The following is a 13,966-nucleotide window of genomic DNA, read 5'->3' on the forward strand; positions in this document are numbered from 1 at the left end:
CGGTCCCTAACGGGCTGCTCAGTTCTGCAGAAACGCGGCTAAACAGTGATAGTAGGGGGACGTCACACTGTTCGTTATACACAGACTGGCACTGGACAGCTCAGCTCGCAGATTTAACTGGTGCTCACTGCCGAAGGAAGTGATCGGGAACGCTTGAGAACTGCTTGGACGTTTTATCAATTAATGCCACATATGTTGTGTTTTTGACGCTGGTTAGATTTCCCCGTGATTATGTGTCTGATTTCCGTGGTTATCTTCCTGTTTCTGATCTATTTGCGTGGCTGAGTGGTTTATGTGGCCGTAATTAGACGGATTGTGTGTCCATATGCCTGTCTGTAGTGCGCCTTCGATGCCTGTGTTAAGTGCAGCGAGTCGCTGTCTATTCAAATGGTCAGGTTCTGTACAGGAAAAACGGCAAGTGTCTCGATGGCTGCAGAAGTCATTACAGGTCCAACGTATACCAAAGTTGGTCGTGGACCATTTACACACACCACTCAGACTAGCCATCAATCACTGGTGTGATTCATGCGGTGCCTCCCCACCCCCATACCCCACCCCACACCAGCTGTGTCGTCAGATCTCCGCTGTGCAGTATAGAGACTGACCTCTCCAATCTCCTCCCCTCAGCTGGCCAGGGTGGGTGGGAGTACTGCTGTCCTATACTGACCCCCCCCCCCTCCCCCGGTATACAGGGTGTTCGGGAGGCCATTGAGCTGGAACGTCACGAGGTCCAGCTGCTGAGGGACAGCCTGGACTCTGTCTCGCTGCACTCTGCCCAGTCGCAGGGCCGGCTGTACGAGACGGAGCGCCGGCTGCGCTTCACCGAGCGATACGTGAAGCGACTCGAGTGTCACCTGGTGGAGATCGAGCAGCTGGCTGAGCAGTACGGCAAACAGCAGCGGCTCAGGGAGGCCACCGAGAGACTGGCGGCGGCCTACAGCAGCAGCAGTGGCACTCAGGTCAGTATTATACCAGTCACACCACACAGGTCAGTACGGGAAGCAGCAGAGGCTCAGGGAGGCCACCGAGCGACTGGCGGCGGCCTATAGCTCCAGCAGTGGCACTCAGGTCAGTGGTGCTACTAAAGTACCGGTACAGCCGCACTCAGGTCACGCCGTCTGTCCTGTTCTGTTCGTCCCACGCCTAACGCCCTAACCATCAGTACCGCCGCCGCTGCGCGTCTCTGTTCGCCGCCTCTGTATACCTGCCGCACACACGCCGTGTTTGTCCTGACATGGAGCCCGCCCGACGGTGATTGTACTGGGATGGAGACCGTCTGGGCCGCCCACTGGACCATGGGCTGTGCTGGCAGTGAACCCGGCCTCTGCCATCGACCCCTGACGACTGTTGTCCTAGACCTGCTCTGTTGACAGTGACCTATCCTGACTTTGACCTCTACTGACTGACCCCGTGACCCTGTGTGACCCACAGAGCCAGCGGGGCCTCTCGCAGGCTCGCTCGGGCTTCAAGGAGTGTACCGACGAAATGTGTCTGATGGAGGCGCAGCTGGAGAGCAAGATGGGCACGCTGCTCTTCGAACTCAAAGGTGAGGCATAACCGACGAAAGGCTCGATCACGATTTAGTGGGCATAGTAGACCATCTGGCACGCTTTGGGGTGCGGATTATTTAACTGTTTTGTGAATTCAAGGTGCTGAGACTTGTGCATTTGTTAAACTCCGATAGGCAGCTGATAATCATAAACAGAGTGCAGATAGTACACGCTTGGGTTATACAATGCCTATGACTTTTCTTTGGTTTGACTCGGGATATCTTAACTCCTTTCCTTTTCTTGTTATCCAGGTATCCAGGGTTTCGCGCGCCTGTGCGCGGGTGACGTGTACGAGATCTGCGTCCGGCTGGGCAGTCAGGAGTGGCGCTGTCGGGGCACCATCGGCAAGGACCAGCAGCAGCGCTGGAACCGGCCGAGGCGTATCCTGCGGCCCACACTAGCCGACCAGCTGGTTATCAAGGTCAGTTGACAATGGTGGTAGAGGCTGGGAGGGTCAGACGGGTCAGGTACGGGTATGGGGAGAGATACCTAATGTGCACGGGTGTTGAAAAGTCATTGCTTTAATGTGGGTAGCTTAACTTGCTAGTTGTTGGAGTAGGTATCGCACTGCTGACTCCTGAGCTCTAAAGCTGGTCCGTAGCTCACTGAATAAACATAGTCTGCCTTTACCCTCTGGTTTACTCAGTGTATCAAAATCATATTTTTGCTTGGGTGTCAGAGGGGAAAATTGCTGACCAAAAAAAAAGGATGAGAGTGAAAAATTGTCGGTCAGGTAAGGCCCCGACGAGGTTAATGGCCCATGTGGAGTTGTCTGCCTTTGTCAATACAATGCAATACAATACAAGGCCCAAAAAGAGTGGGAAAATGATCAAAAACATTAATCTATCTACAATTGTGACAGATGTAAAACAACCATTCCCGCAATTGCTCCTTCTCGGTGGAATTGGGAGTGGAAAATTGGGCTTGAAAACTGGAGGTGAGAGTGGAAAATGATTTGCATTTCGATGTCGTTTCCCACCCACATCTACAAATTTTGGGACACTGGGTTTACTTGATATGTTTTTCCCTGGCTCCCTTTCTGCCCGTAACTATCCCGCTCACTTTGATTAATCGGTATCTCCCTGTCTCCCCGTTCCGGCAGGCGTCGGAGGTGAAGACGCTTGGTAAGCACGTGCTGGGTACCAAGGTGTGTGAGATCGGCGAACTACTGAGCGCGCACACCCAGCAGATGGTCATCTACCTCAACACCACCGGCTCCCTCAAACTGACACTGATCGTCACGTGGAGGTGAGGAGACTCGCTTAGTTTGAATTATCGATGTATTTTATATCGATGTATGGTAGCTGGTAAGTGGTAAACATCTTTAAATTACAACCTGCGAAACTGTATAATAGCTTATGTTTACAAGACTGGCTAGTTGAAGAACAGTTTGTGTCTCATTTACTTAGTTTGTAGACTACGGCGGTTTTTTGCTCGGCATGTCTCACCGTAATATCCTATGCGAGTTGATCGGCTGCATAATATGACCCCCACTGTCCTCACAGTCTCGTTACCAGAGCCCCGCTCCGTTTCGCAGCGCGATCGAGACGTTCCCGGAGGACACTCTGAGTCGCCAAGTGTCGGCCTCCAGTCCCGGTCTACGCCGCAGGACCACCATCAACTCACCGCGGCTGGGGCTAGAGGCGAGAGCCGCCAACATGAAGGTGGGCAGAGAGGCGACGGGCGGCTGCCTGCTGGCCGGGGAAGGGCTCATGGGGTGGGATGAGGTTCATCTGTGAAGGACTATCTAAATGTTATTTGTATCGGAGGCATCACTGCCAATTGATTGCGGACTTATTTTCCATTTGTCCTAGTTTTGGAACTTTCCATCTAGAGTGATATTTGACTTGCAATGATTGACGTAGTCAGTTGGTACGTGATCACTCGTGCCTATTATATTTTGTCCGGTAGTCATCTAGGCTCTGAGTTCCGTTTAATACCGTCTCTTCCCCCGGCAGCTCTCCAGCGGCGGCAGCAGCGACTCGGCGCTGATGTCTGGCGGCAGTGGCAGACTCTGTGTCTATCTAACTCTGCTCTGTATCCCTCAGCTGTCCAGTGGCGGCAGCAGCGACTCTGCTCTGGTCTCTGGCGGCAGCGGCAGACTCTGTGTCGATCTAACACTGCTATGTATCCCTCAGCTCTCTAGCGGCGGCAGCAGCGACTCGGCGCTGGTCTCGGGCGGCAGCGGCAGCGGTCTGGGCAGTCCAGACTCCGTGTCCGTCACATCGTCCGACTCGCAGGTCAACCTGGCCGACTCCACGCCGGACATCCTACGACGCACGCCAGGACAGACGGTAAGACAGGCACTGGACCTCTAGAGCAGTTCATCCCTCCCGCACAGCCGACGATAATTTCTGGATTGCTCGCTAAAAGGCTTCGATGCTCTTTGACTATTGTTGGTTGATCTTGGCGTCAGTCACTCATGGCTGTCTTATTGTGAGATGCTTGAGACTCATTCAGTCTCCAGCGTTAAACACAACGCTTTTGCCATGCTGCGGTAGTAACTTTACGTCAGCTTATAACATTCTAAGAACTACATCCTGTGTATGAACTATGTCCTCCACCGTTGCATATCTGTCCTGACCCTTTCCTCCCGTCTGATGTTCCAGTCGTCCCAGCAGTGGCAGCGAGACAGCTGCAGCAGCGCCGGCAGCGCGGACGGCTCCGCGGAACCCGACGACGACTCCGGCACCGCGTACACGCTGGAGAAGCGGCCAGAGATGAAACGCGACTGGTACGCGACTGCTGAGCGCAAGAACCGAGCGAGGAAACAGCAGCAGCAGCAGCAGCAAGCGGCGACCGAACAGGTGGGCGTGGGGGCGGTGGGGCAGGGACGGCTGTAGGGAGGATGAGTCTCATTTGTATCTGTAGGTGAAGTAAACAGAATCATGGATTCGATGGTCAATCATTTTGATTCCTCTGTTTCTTCGAGCGATGCTAAACGAAGCATTTTAACATGTACATGTAAGATTTTCTGTCGGCCTTAGGGCATCTGTCTCACCTCCCCGCGCCCCCCCCCCCCCTCCTCCAGCCGTCCGACCCGGCCCCGCTCCCGGTGGGCTCCGCCCAGCTGTGGCGGGCCGTCTGTCTAACTCCCCCGCGCCCCCCCTCCTCCAGCCGTCCGACCCGGCCCCGCTCCCGGTGGGCTCCGCCCAGCTGTGGCGGGCCGTCTGTCTAACTCCCCCGCGCCCCCTCTCCCCAGCCGTCCGACCCGGCCCCGCTCCCGGTGGGCTCCGCTCAGCTGTGGCGGGCCGTCTGTCTAACTCCCCCGCGCCCCCTCTCCTCCAGCCGTCCGACCCGGCCCCGCTCCCGGTGGGCTCCGCTCAGCTGTGGCGCGGCTCTGGCCGGCTGCGGGCCGTCTGTGCCGCCGTGGCCGCCCGCCTCTCGGCCTCTGACCGCTCGCCGGCCGAGGCGCGTCTGGGCGCGGTGGCCGCGCGGCTGGCGGCCCGTCCGAGCGGCCTCGGTCGCCGCTGGTCGCACGACTCGGACGTCAGCGTGGAATCGGCGCTGGACAAGTTCAGCTTCCTGCAGGGGGAGCAGGAGGAGGGCGAGTGCAAGGTGGGTGGTCTGGGTCAGCCGGGTGGATGAGTTAGAAGGTCGAGGGCGGGGCGGTTGATGCCGTCTCGAGTGGGGTCCTCTAATACTGACTCTGCACCGTAGCACGAGTGCTCCAATTGAGTGCTACGTACCGTGTTACATCTTCAGTTCTTGTTTTCTTGATTCATGAGCAGTGTCGGTTACCCGCTTTTATCTGTCACCTCCCCTCTGACAACCCTTCTCGCCTCCTCAGCCGGACCTGTTGGAGCCCGGTATGACGGCCCGCACCTCGGACTCGGGGATCAGCTCGATCGTCCACCAGTTGAGTGAGGAGCCCGAACGGGAGGCGGCCTCTGGGGACGGCACGGCCGACTCCAGTCTGGGTCTGAGCGAGACGGGCAGCCTGACCGACCTGGCGCGGTCGGCGCTGGACCTGTGCACCGAGCTGCACCTCACCTACTGCCTCCGGCTGCTGGAGGTGAGCGGGTGCGGGGTAACTTACCTACTGCCTCAGGCTGCTGGAGGTGAGAAAAGGGGAATTCTAGGCATGCAAGCTGGTTGGCAGGACTGTAGGGAGTTCTAGGATGCCGGAGATGTTTGGTCGCCAGTCAGTAACTGTCCGAATATTGTCAACTGTTTCATTTTGTTGTGCATGTCAGCAGTCGGCTCGTCTGTCCATATCTGTGTCAGCGTCGGTATTCTGTACTCTGCCCGTGTGTCGGATTGACATGCTGTCTGACCGGCTGCGTTCCCGGCAGGGTGTGTCGTCGTGTGGTCCGCTGCGTCTCCGCTCTGCCAGCTCTCTGCGCCGTCTGGAGCGTCAGGTGAACCTGCTGGAGCTGATGATGACCGGCCCGCCGCTGGAGGAGATACTCAACGACACGCAGATACTGGTGAGCAGGGTGGGAGTGGCGACTGATAGTGCGCTGTCTCAGGGTGATAGGGTTAAGTTTTGATGGCATAAAATGACGAGCGCTTGAGACGGCCAGCAACTTGGAAGTGTGATGGGCCCTCTTTTTACTCTTCCGTTATGTGGCTTACAAGTAACTGCCAAGAATGTGAGGGCCTCGCTATCACTTCCCTCTCATTTTTTTTTTCAGACGCTGTGGCAGGACCTGTGTGAGGGGGCGCCACTGTACCACGTGACCTGTCGCTCTGTTCTCAGACGCTGTGGCAGGACCTGTGTGAGGGGGCGCCACTGTACCACGTGACCGCCGGCGCGGCCTGTGAGCGTCTGTCGGCGCTGCTACAGCCGCGACTCGAATACCGGGACGTCTCCATGGCCAGTAAAGGTGGGTAAGCACTGAGCAAAGCCCTGGCTTCAAACGGTACAGTGTTTAGCTGAAACTTTTGTGGGATGGCTTGTTTCTTGACTGGGCTGGGGTACCAAAATGTTTACATGGCCATGAGGCTCAGCACGTGACTAGATCGGTTCCCAGTGCTTTCTTGACTCGACTGTCGGCTGTATATTTTTTTCGCATTGTTTCTAGACTAGCTGCTGATCCAAACCTCGATATAGAATAATGGTCAGGGGACCCTATATTGCCTGTCGTTTCAGTCTCCCGTCTGATAGTGTGCGGGTGTCTGGATGTGTTCCACTGACTGTCCCTCTCTGTCCCCAGTGTCCCGCCTCGTGGTGTGCCGGTGTCTGGACCCAGTCCACTGGTGACCTCTGTCCCTCTCTGCCCACAGTGTCCCGGTTAGTAGTGTGCCGGTGTCTGGACCTGCCCGAGTTCGCTCCGGACCAGCAGCTTACCGTTTTCGCCCTGCGGGACTTCACGGACGGCACCACGCTCGACAGGGTCGTCGAGGACCTCTCAGAGGAAGGTGGGTGTCTGTGGACACTGTAGGGGCTCAAAACGAGGTGCTAATCCAGGCTGATGGTCTGGCACTGGGTACTGTTTGGCTTACGTTACTCCTCCTATTAGCTGTTAAGAATGAGTTGGATAGGCCACAGTCTTGTGAATCTTATCTCCAAGTGCGAATAAGATACGCCATTCGATCGAAGTACCACGCAAGGAAAGCGGCCTCTTCTAAGGAATTTTATGGACAACAAGTCAAGAGGGCAGAACCAGCATCACAAGTAATGAGGATGATAATTATTTAGGTTTCATGCTCTCGTCTGTGTCACGTTCCTCATATATAATGATGCTGCAACCTTCTGTGTCTCGTTTTCGTCCTTGCCGTGCCGTATTGATGCCCTTTCCGTGGCGGCCCGGTAGGTCGAACAGTCTTGCCCCACCGCCGTACGGTTAGCTATGCATTGGTGCGTGATAGGGCGCCGTTTGCGGGAACGAACGGCTTCTCCACGACCATGCATTATCAGTGTGTTGTGCAGGGCTGCTCATAGACAATCTATTCGATAGCTAGGCTGACTGGACATTATTCCTTGCGGAAGGGTTCCCAGTCAAAGTAACTGACCCTTGACTCTTTGTTTTAGTCCAGCTGACGGACACGCTGCATTCACACAGCGCCGAGTCCATCAGCCGCCGTCTGACTCTGACTCTGACTCTGTTTCCAGTCCAGCTGACGGACTCTCTCCAGTCTCATAGCGCCGAGTCCATCAGCCGTCGTCTGACTCTGACTCTGACTCTGTTTCCAGTCCAGCTGACGGACACGCTGCAGTCTCATAGCGCCGAGTCCATCAGCCGGCGTGTGACTCTGACTCTGACTCTGTGTTTTCAGTCCAGCTGACGGACACTCTCCAGTCTCACAGCGCCGAGTCCATCAGTCGTCGTCCGACTCTGACTCTGACTCTTTGTTTCCAGTCCAGCTGACGGACACTCTCCAGTCTCACAGCGCAGAGTCTATCAGCCGTCGTGTGACTCTGACTATGACTCTTTTTCCAGTCCAGCTGACGGGCACGCTCCAGTCTCACAGCGCCGAGTCCATCAGCCGCCGTCTGACTCTGACTCTGACTCTGACTCTGTTTCCAGTCCAGTTGACGGACACCCTGCAGTCTCATAGCGCCGAGTCCATCAGCCGGCGTCTCTCCCAGCTGGTGTACATGCCTCCCCCTGCGGCCTGCCTGCGCGTGGTGTGCCAGCTGCTCAGCTCGGCCGGTCCGCGGGTCACGGAGACCGTCTGTGGCTGGCTGAGGGAGGTCAGCCGCACAGACTGCATCACCGGACAGGTACGGAACGGTAGATAAAAGGACGGGTCACGGAGACCGTCTGTGGCTGGCTGAGAGAGGTCAGCCGTACAGACTGCATCACCGGACAGGTACGATATATCGGGTGTAATTATGGATAGATCTGTACCGTCTATCATCGGACAGGTATGTGCTTACTGCTCACTGCTGTTTACCCAGAGGATGCGTAAACACTAAACGGTAGGTATTTACCGGAGGGGTGTAGAATGCTTCTACCGGAGTAGATAATAATCTCGCGAAAGAAACTTTTCTAATCCTATATTGGGTTCGTGCCAAGTCTCGTCCTGTATGGCCGTCACTTCCCTGCTGTTTGTCATACTCAAGTCACCCCGGACATTGGCTCTAGCTTCCCGGTACGCTGGTGTTCCCTTATTCAACGCCGCCAGCCCCTCTCCCCCTCTATCTATCCCTCGCCTCCGTCACGTTTATATACCTTATATAACCCGGCCGTCCGCCATCCATGGTGATATGTCATATGACCCCGCTGACCGACGCTCCTCTATCTGAATGTACCGGGGGCCTGCCTCTATCAGTCTCACCGCGGCGGTCCTGTAGAGGCCGGGCTTAGGGTACGAGCCGAGACGAACCGGGGTCGGGAGGTTCATATTCACCGATGAGTGATAGCAGACACATATGGAAGAACGATCGGTCGGCCAGAATGGCAGCTGGTAGCTGGTTAGGTGTTGTGATCGGGTGCTGTGGTTAACGTCTGTGTTTTGTTTAACGAGCCTGGTCTGCCTGGGGTTATGAATGGGACTGGTGGTCTGTCCGCTGTCAGGGTTGTCGTTTTGGCACGTGGGTTTCATTATTAGCTGTTCAGGCGCTACTTTATTTGGTAAACTGTTTATGATCTTACAGTGATTACAAGAAGTCTATAGACCGACATTTAAACGTTGATCACGGCACCATTGCATGACCGTATCAATGTTTGTGCCCTCTGTTAGTTGTTGCACCGCCTTGCTACACTGTGCTGTGATTGTGCTGCCCGTGTCTCCGGCTGGCTTCGTCATTGCCGAAGTCTAAGGAAGCCGGTAGTGTGTTGTGTTGTCCTGTGCTGTGCCGTCCTAACTGTATGCTAACCGCCGCTCTGCTGTCGTTCCAGCTGATTCCCTCACTACTGGAGCTGCTGGAGTCGGACGAGCCCGGTGAACGGGAGGGCTCTGTCCGCGCCCTGCTGCTGCTGGCCGGACCGGCGCGGCTTCTGGAGCCCCTCCAATACCTGGTCTCGGCCGACCCGGACGGGCGGGTGTGCGCCGCCGCAGAACTGGGGCTCACCGACATGGGAGCCGACGGACGGGCCGCACTACAACAGGTCAGAGAGGGGGAGAATAGAGGGAGGGGGAGGACCGCCGAGCTGGGGCTGACGGAGATGGGAGCCGACGGACGGGCCGCCCTACAACAGGTCAGAGAGGGGGAGAATAGAGGGAGGGGGAGGGCCGCCGAGCTGGGGCTGACGGACATGGGAGCCGACGGACGGGCCGCGCTACAGCAGGTCAGAGAGGGGGAGAATAGAGGGAGGGGGAGGGCCGCTGAGCTGGGGCTGACGGAGATGGGAGCCGACGGACGGGCCGCCCTACAACAGGTCAGAGAGGGGGAGAATAGAGGGATGGGGAGGGCCGCCGAGCTGGGGCTGACGGACATGGGAGCCGACGGACGGGCGGCGCTACAACAGGTCAGAGAGGGGGAGAATAGAGGGAGGGGGGAGGGCCGCTGAGCTGGGGCTGACGGACATGGGAGCCGACGGACGGGCGGCGCTACAACAGGTCAGAGAGGGGGAGAATAGAGGGAGGGGGGAGGGCCGCTGAGCTGGGGCTGACGGACATGGGAGCCGACGGACGGGCGGCGCTACAACAGGTCAGAGAGGGGGAGAATAGAGGGAGGGGGAGGACCGCCGAGCTGGGGCTGACGGACATGGGAGCCGACGGACGGGCGGCGCTACAACAGGTCAGAGAGGGGGAGAATAGAGGGAGGGGGAGGACCGCCGAGCTGGGGCTGACGGACATGGGAGCCGACGGACGGGCGGCGCTACAACAGGTCAGAGAGGGGGAGAATAGAGGGAGGGGGAGGACCGCCGAGCTGGGGCTGACGGAGATGGGGGCCGACGGACGGGCCGCGCTACAACAGGTCAGAGCGTAGGGAACAGAGGAGGAGGGAGGGAAAGTGCCGGGGCAGTTCGACGTCGCTGGATGCGGATGGCAGCTCCAGACACGGTCGTAGGTTACGTAGCGTAGGGTATTGCAGTATTCTTCATGGGCCCGTACATTTACGTACCGTAGTCAGCTGCTCACAGCTCCATACCACGGTACTGAGTGGCGTGCCTGCTCTATTTTCTGCCTGGAGGCTGCCCTAAAACGCAGCGTAGGTCACTTAGAGGACGGCTGGAGCAGTACGTACTACGTACACAGCGTCTCACCGTCACGTCCTATCTGCAGGCGCTGACTGACTGATTCAGTGCATCACGCAATGCTGATCGCAATGTGCATAGACACTGTTCCCTAAGGGGAATACGATGTTTATATGCATGACGCCCCAGTCACTACACCACCGAAGAAGGCACCCAATGGCGATCGGCGATTTATTCATTGCATTGATTTCTACTAGCTGCTGGCCTCCACTGAATTTAGATGAAATTCCCACATGTAAATGAGCCATGTGTTTTTCGCGATATGGAAATTGCGAGAGGGTAATGGTGTTATCGTGTTTGTCGGCTGCCCGAGACATCACAATGCGGACATCAGGCTACTGCGTGTCGACATGCGTCTTAACCCGGTTGATAAATGCCTCGATATATGTAAGCGCAACATGTGTTGGTTAACCGTGACAATGTAAACCATATTTTATATCACATCAGTGCTGGTCATCGAATCTGTCGTTTGCGCTACTGAGTCGTGCACTGTGCAGTGCGTACTCCTACCAAAACTAGTTAAAGGCATTAGGCAACAAGTTTAAATGCACTAGTCACTAGCTTACTTTACAAATACTAAGCTTACTTATATGGCTCATTTCCGTGAAATCGCGTCTCCCTAATAGACCCCTGTCATACTATTTCTCGGGCTGAGAAATGCTCGCTGGTAGGTCGTGCGTGCATCTCCCTCAGTCTCGCCGACTGAAACTAACTCTCTGTCCCAAACCGTGGTGTGCGGATGGTATTTTCAGTCCACTACGAAATCGGTACTGCTAACAGCGTTGGGTAGCCGGCCGTCATTTTTGGAGAAAGTATCGACTGTAACGTACAACCCTCCAATGGGTCTGCTAGTAGGCCCGCTCAGTAGCTCGTCACGCACTGGACAGATAACTATGCAGACGAGACTGGCAAGGGTCGGTCGAACCGTTACTCTGCGGTCCTGTACCGGACTCTATCTCTCGGAGTTATCACTCGTACGTGGCCTCCACAGCGTTCCCGGGCCTTGGAGAGTGTTGAAGACGTAGTTTCTCGTTTCATTCCATCACAAAGCGACATCAGCAGCCTCAGACGGTCCGCCGCGCCGCGCTGGTCTGACTGCCGCCCCGTATCGGCGGCCGCCCGGGTCTGACCATCGCCCGGGGTCGGGGACTTGCTAATGCGGTGTGAATGTGGCCCGGCGCTGCGCAGTTACGGGGTTCTGGAGGGACGGCACTGGCGTACGTACGCTGCGGAGACGACACCGGGCTGATTGACAGGAGACATTGTCCCCACTGGGGTGGACCTCACTGACTCGCTGGCTGCTCGGTTCGAGTGGCTGGAATGTGCCTTGATAATTAGGTTTGCAAGGTTGGCTGCTGCACTATTTGATGTGATCGAAATGAAGGACGTTGAAATGTTCCGTCGTTTCGATTGGCTTGTAGTCTTTTGCTAATGACCGGTGTCACTTTTAATTGTGCTTGGAGGTCTTACTGGTTCTGAGATACGATATTTTTCATTGTCTGGCAATTTTTGTTTCGCCTGCTCGCCCGTGTCCATCCAAACCCCTGTCTCAGTGTCCTCTGTCCGGTTATGGTATTGACGTCTGTATTGTGTCCGTTACAGGCCCGGCTGGCCCGCGCCGGCCGCTCGGAGGAACCAGCGCCGTGACAGACAGAGTCCGCCCGACGGCCGCCACATGACAGCTGGCAGCGCGCTGCTGACAGCTGGCAGCGCGCTGCTGACAGCTGACAGGGAGCTGCTGACGAGCTGCTAACAGAAGATCGGTGTACAAGTGCAGCTGATGAGGCAATGTCAGAGCAGCACTGGTCGTGACTGCGCACACTTTCAAGGACTACAACGAATAGAGCCGGCCGGTCGGTCTCGTGGGCTGCTCGTAACTTACGATAGAGCCAATTGAGGGCCGGCGCCGGCCGCTGCGGAGAACTAGGCATCTCTCAGTGGTAGCGTATTGAAGTACTCAGTATTGGATGGATAGGTACATTGGATAGTGCAGAGACTGAAGGAATCAGAGGACTGGTGAGGCTTTACTGCAGCTGACCCGTGATGGAAACGAATTGCTGCTGAGTAGGAGCCTGCTCCTGCATATGTGAGAGTGATGAGCAGGTGAGCCGTGTTGTAAAGTGTTTAAAGAGTATCCGGTGGCCCATTTAACTCTGTCAGCGAACTTACCCACTGGTCACCAACACCAAAGTGCCTACTCCCCCTCTGAACATTGTTGAAACCTGTTTACCTGCCTCCCCGCCGAGGTAGACCTCCACCCTCCCACCGTTTAGTGTGACCCGGTCAGGTCGGGCCCGCCGGCCGACCGGGCCGCGGGCTGTACGAGCGCTGTCACTATGTGGCAGTGAGGCTCACCCCAACGGGTACGCTCGAGCTGATAGCTAGCCAAAGGTAGCCTGACTAGTTGGGTAGTTAGACGGCGGTCCTGTCTGGAAACCGAGCGCTGTTGAGAGAATGGTAGGCTGGAGTGACGTTTGTTGATCGGCGCTCGTTCGTGGCTAGCTGACAAGATGCTTGATTGTTCTCCGATGCGATGTTTGAAATTGCAACGACACAGGTATTAGTGAGCGAAGTTTGCGCTGTCCCTGAGCTTATCAGTAGGTGTTTCCGCTGACACGGAGTGGCCAGCGGTATGTGCAGATCTGTCCCCTTACCATGTCGACAATAATACGATACTCAAATTTAGCGGTCTACTTAGCTGTCCTGCGGCCAGGCGGGATGTTGGTCTCTGTCCGGCGCGAGCGGCTGTGTTCGGTTTACTCCGGGAAACGTGAGAGAACTGGCGTCACAACCGCGATCAGAGACTGCAGTATTTGCCGTGTGATGTCTCCGTGCCGTCTGAGCTATCCTTTAGTTGTTTTATTTAGCCTGGCTCCGCCCCATCAGTTGCTGTGTTTGTTTGGCCCGGTGTGTTTGTATTACCGATCTGTTTGTACCAACTGATCTGCAGTCTTTAGAGTGATGCAGGATTGTGGTAAATCGTCTCAAATTGCGGATCGTGAAAGGCACAAGTTGTTGACCTGATTGTTGGGCATGGTGCCACTGAAGAGAACTGTGTGGATAGTATATTTGCATGTTATACAGACTAGACGCGTTACCTGCGTACGTTGAATCTTCCCCGCCCCAGTGTTTGACCCGCAACGCAAATAACAGTGCTGCCTTGCTCGCTGAAATAAATACCATATCTGAATGACGGCGCTTTCCATTGAGCTGTCAAGCTCGTGTCAGAAGCACTTCCCAGAATGAAGATATCAGTACTTCACGACTGGTGTGACTTAATTAAATGTGACGTATTTGACAAGCTACATACATGATGCAAGTGTT

The 13,966-nt window shown here is 56.0% G+C and overlaps 1 protein-coding gene across 2 annotated transcripts in view; it reads left to right on the forward strand.

Annotated features, from left to right (window-relative positions):
* The window catches only part of LOC122382548 (rho family-interacting cell polarization regulator 2-like), a 28,855-nt gene extending 15,023 nt beyond the window's left edge, over nt 1-13,832 (forward strand). Inside the window, exons 4-18 of one of the 2 annotated variants that reach the window (XM_043368036.1) lie at nt 693-959; nt 1,432-1,546; nt 1,802-1,971; nt 2,653-2,798; nt 3,088-3,214; nt 3,689-3,844; nt 4,160-4,357; nt 4,839-5,108; nt 5,341-5,565; nt 5,846-5,980; nt 6,253-6,379; nt 6,780-6,914; nt 8,024-8,220; nt 9,341-9,550; nt 12,245-13,832. In XM_043368036.1, coding sequence (XP_043223971.1) covers nt 693-959; nt 1,432-1,546; nt 1,802-1,971; nt 2,653-2,798; nt 3,088-3,214; nt 3,689-3,844; nt 4,160-4,357; nt 4,839-5,108; nt 5,341-5,565; nt 5,846-5,980; nt 6,253-6,379; nt 6,780-6,914; nt 8,024-8,220; nt 9,341-9,550; nt 12,245-12,289 — 2,523 coding nt within the window. In that variant the 3' untranslated portion in view covers nt 12,290-13,832. Of the gene's footprint in view, nt 1-692; nt 960-1,431; nt 1,547-1,801; nt 1,972-2,652; nt 2,799-3,087; nt 3,215-3,688; nt 3,845-4,159; nt 4,358-4,838; nt 5,109-5,340; nt 5,566-5,845; nt 5,981-6,252; nt 6,380-6,779; nt 6,915-7,689; nt 7,797-8,023; nt 8,221-9,340; nt 9,551-12,244 lie in introns of those variants that run through there. The other variant, XM_043368038.1, reaches the window with a different exon arrangement.
* The last annotated feature ends 134 nt before the right edge of the window (nt 13,833-13,966 follow it).

Source organism: Amphibalanus amphitrite, unplaced genomic scaffold, assembly GCF_019059575.1.
Source record: "Amphibalanus amphitrite isolate SeventyFive unplaced genomic scaffold, NRLGWU_Aamphi_draft 000142F_arrow, whole genome shotgun sequence".
NCBI classification, from domain to species: Eukaryota; Metazoa; Arthropoda; class Thecostraca; order Balanomorpha; family Balanidae; genus Amphibalanus; species Amphibalanus amphitrite.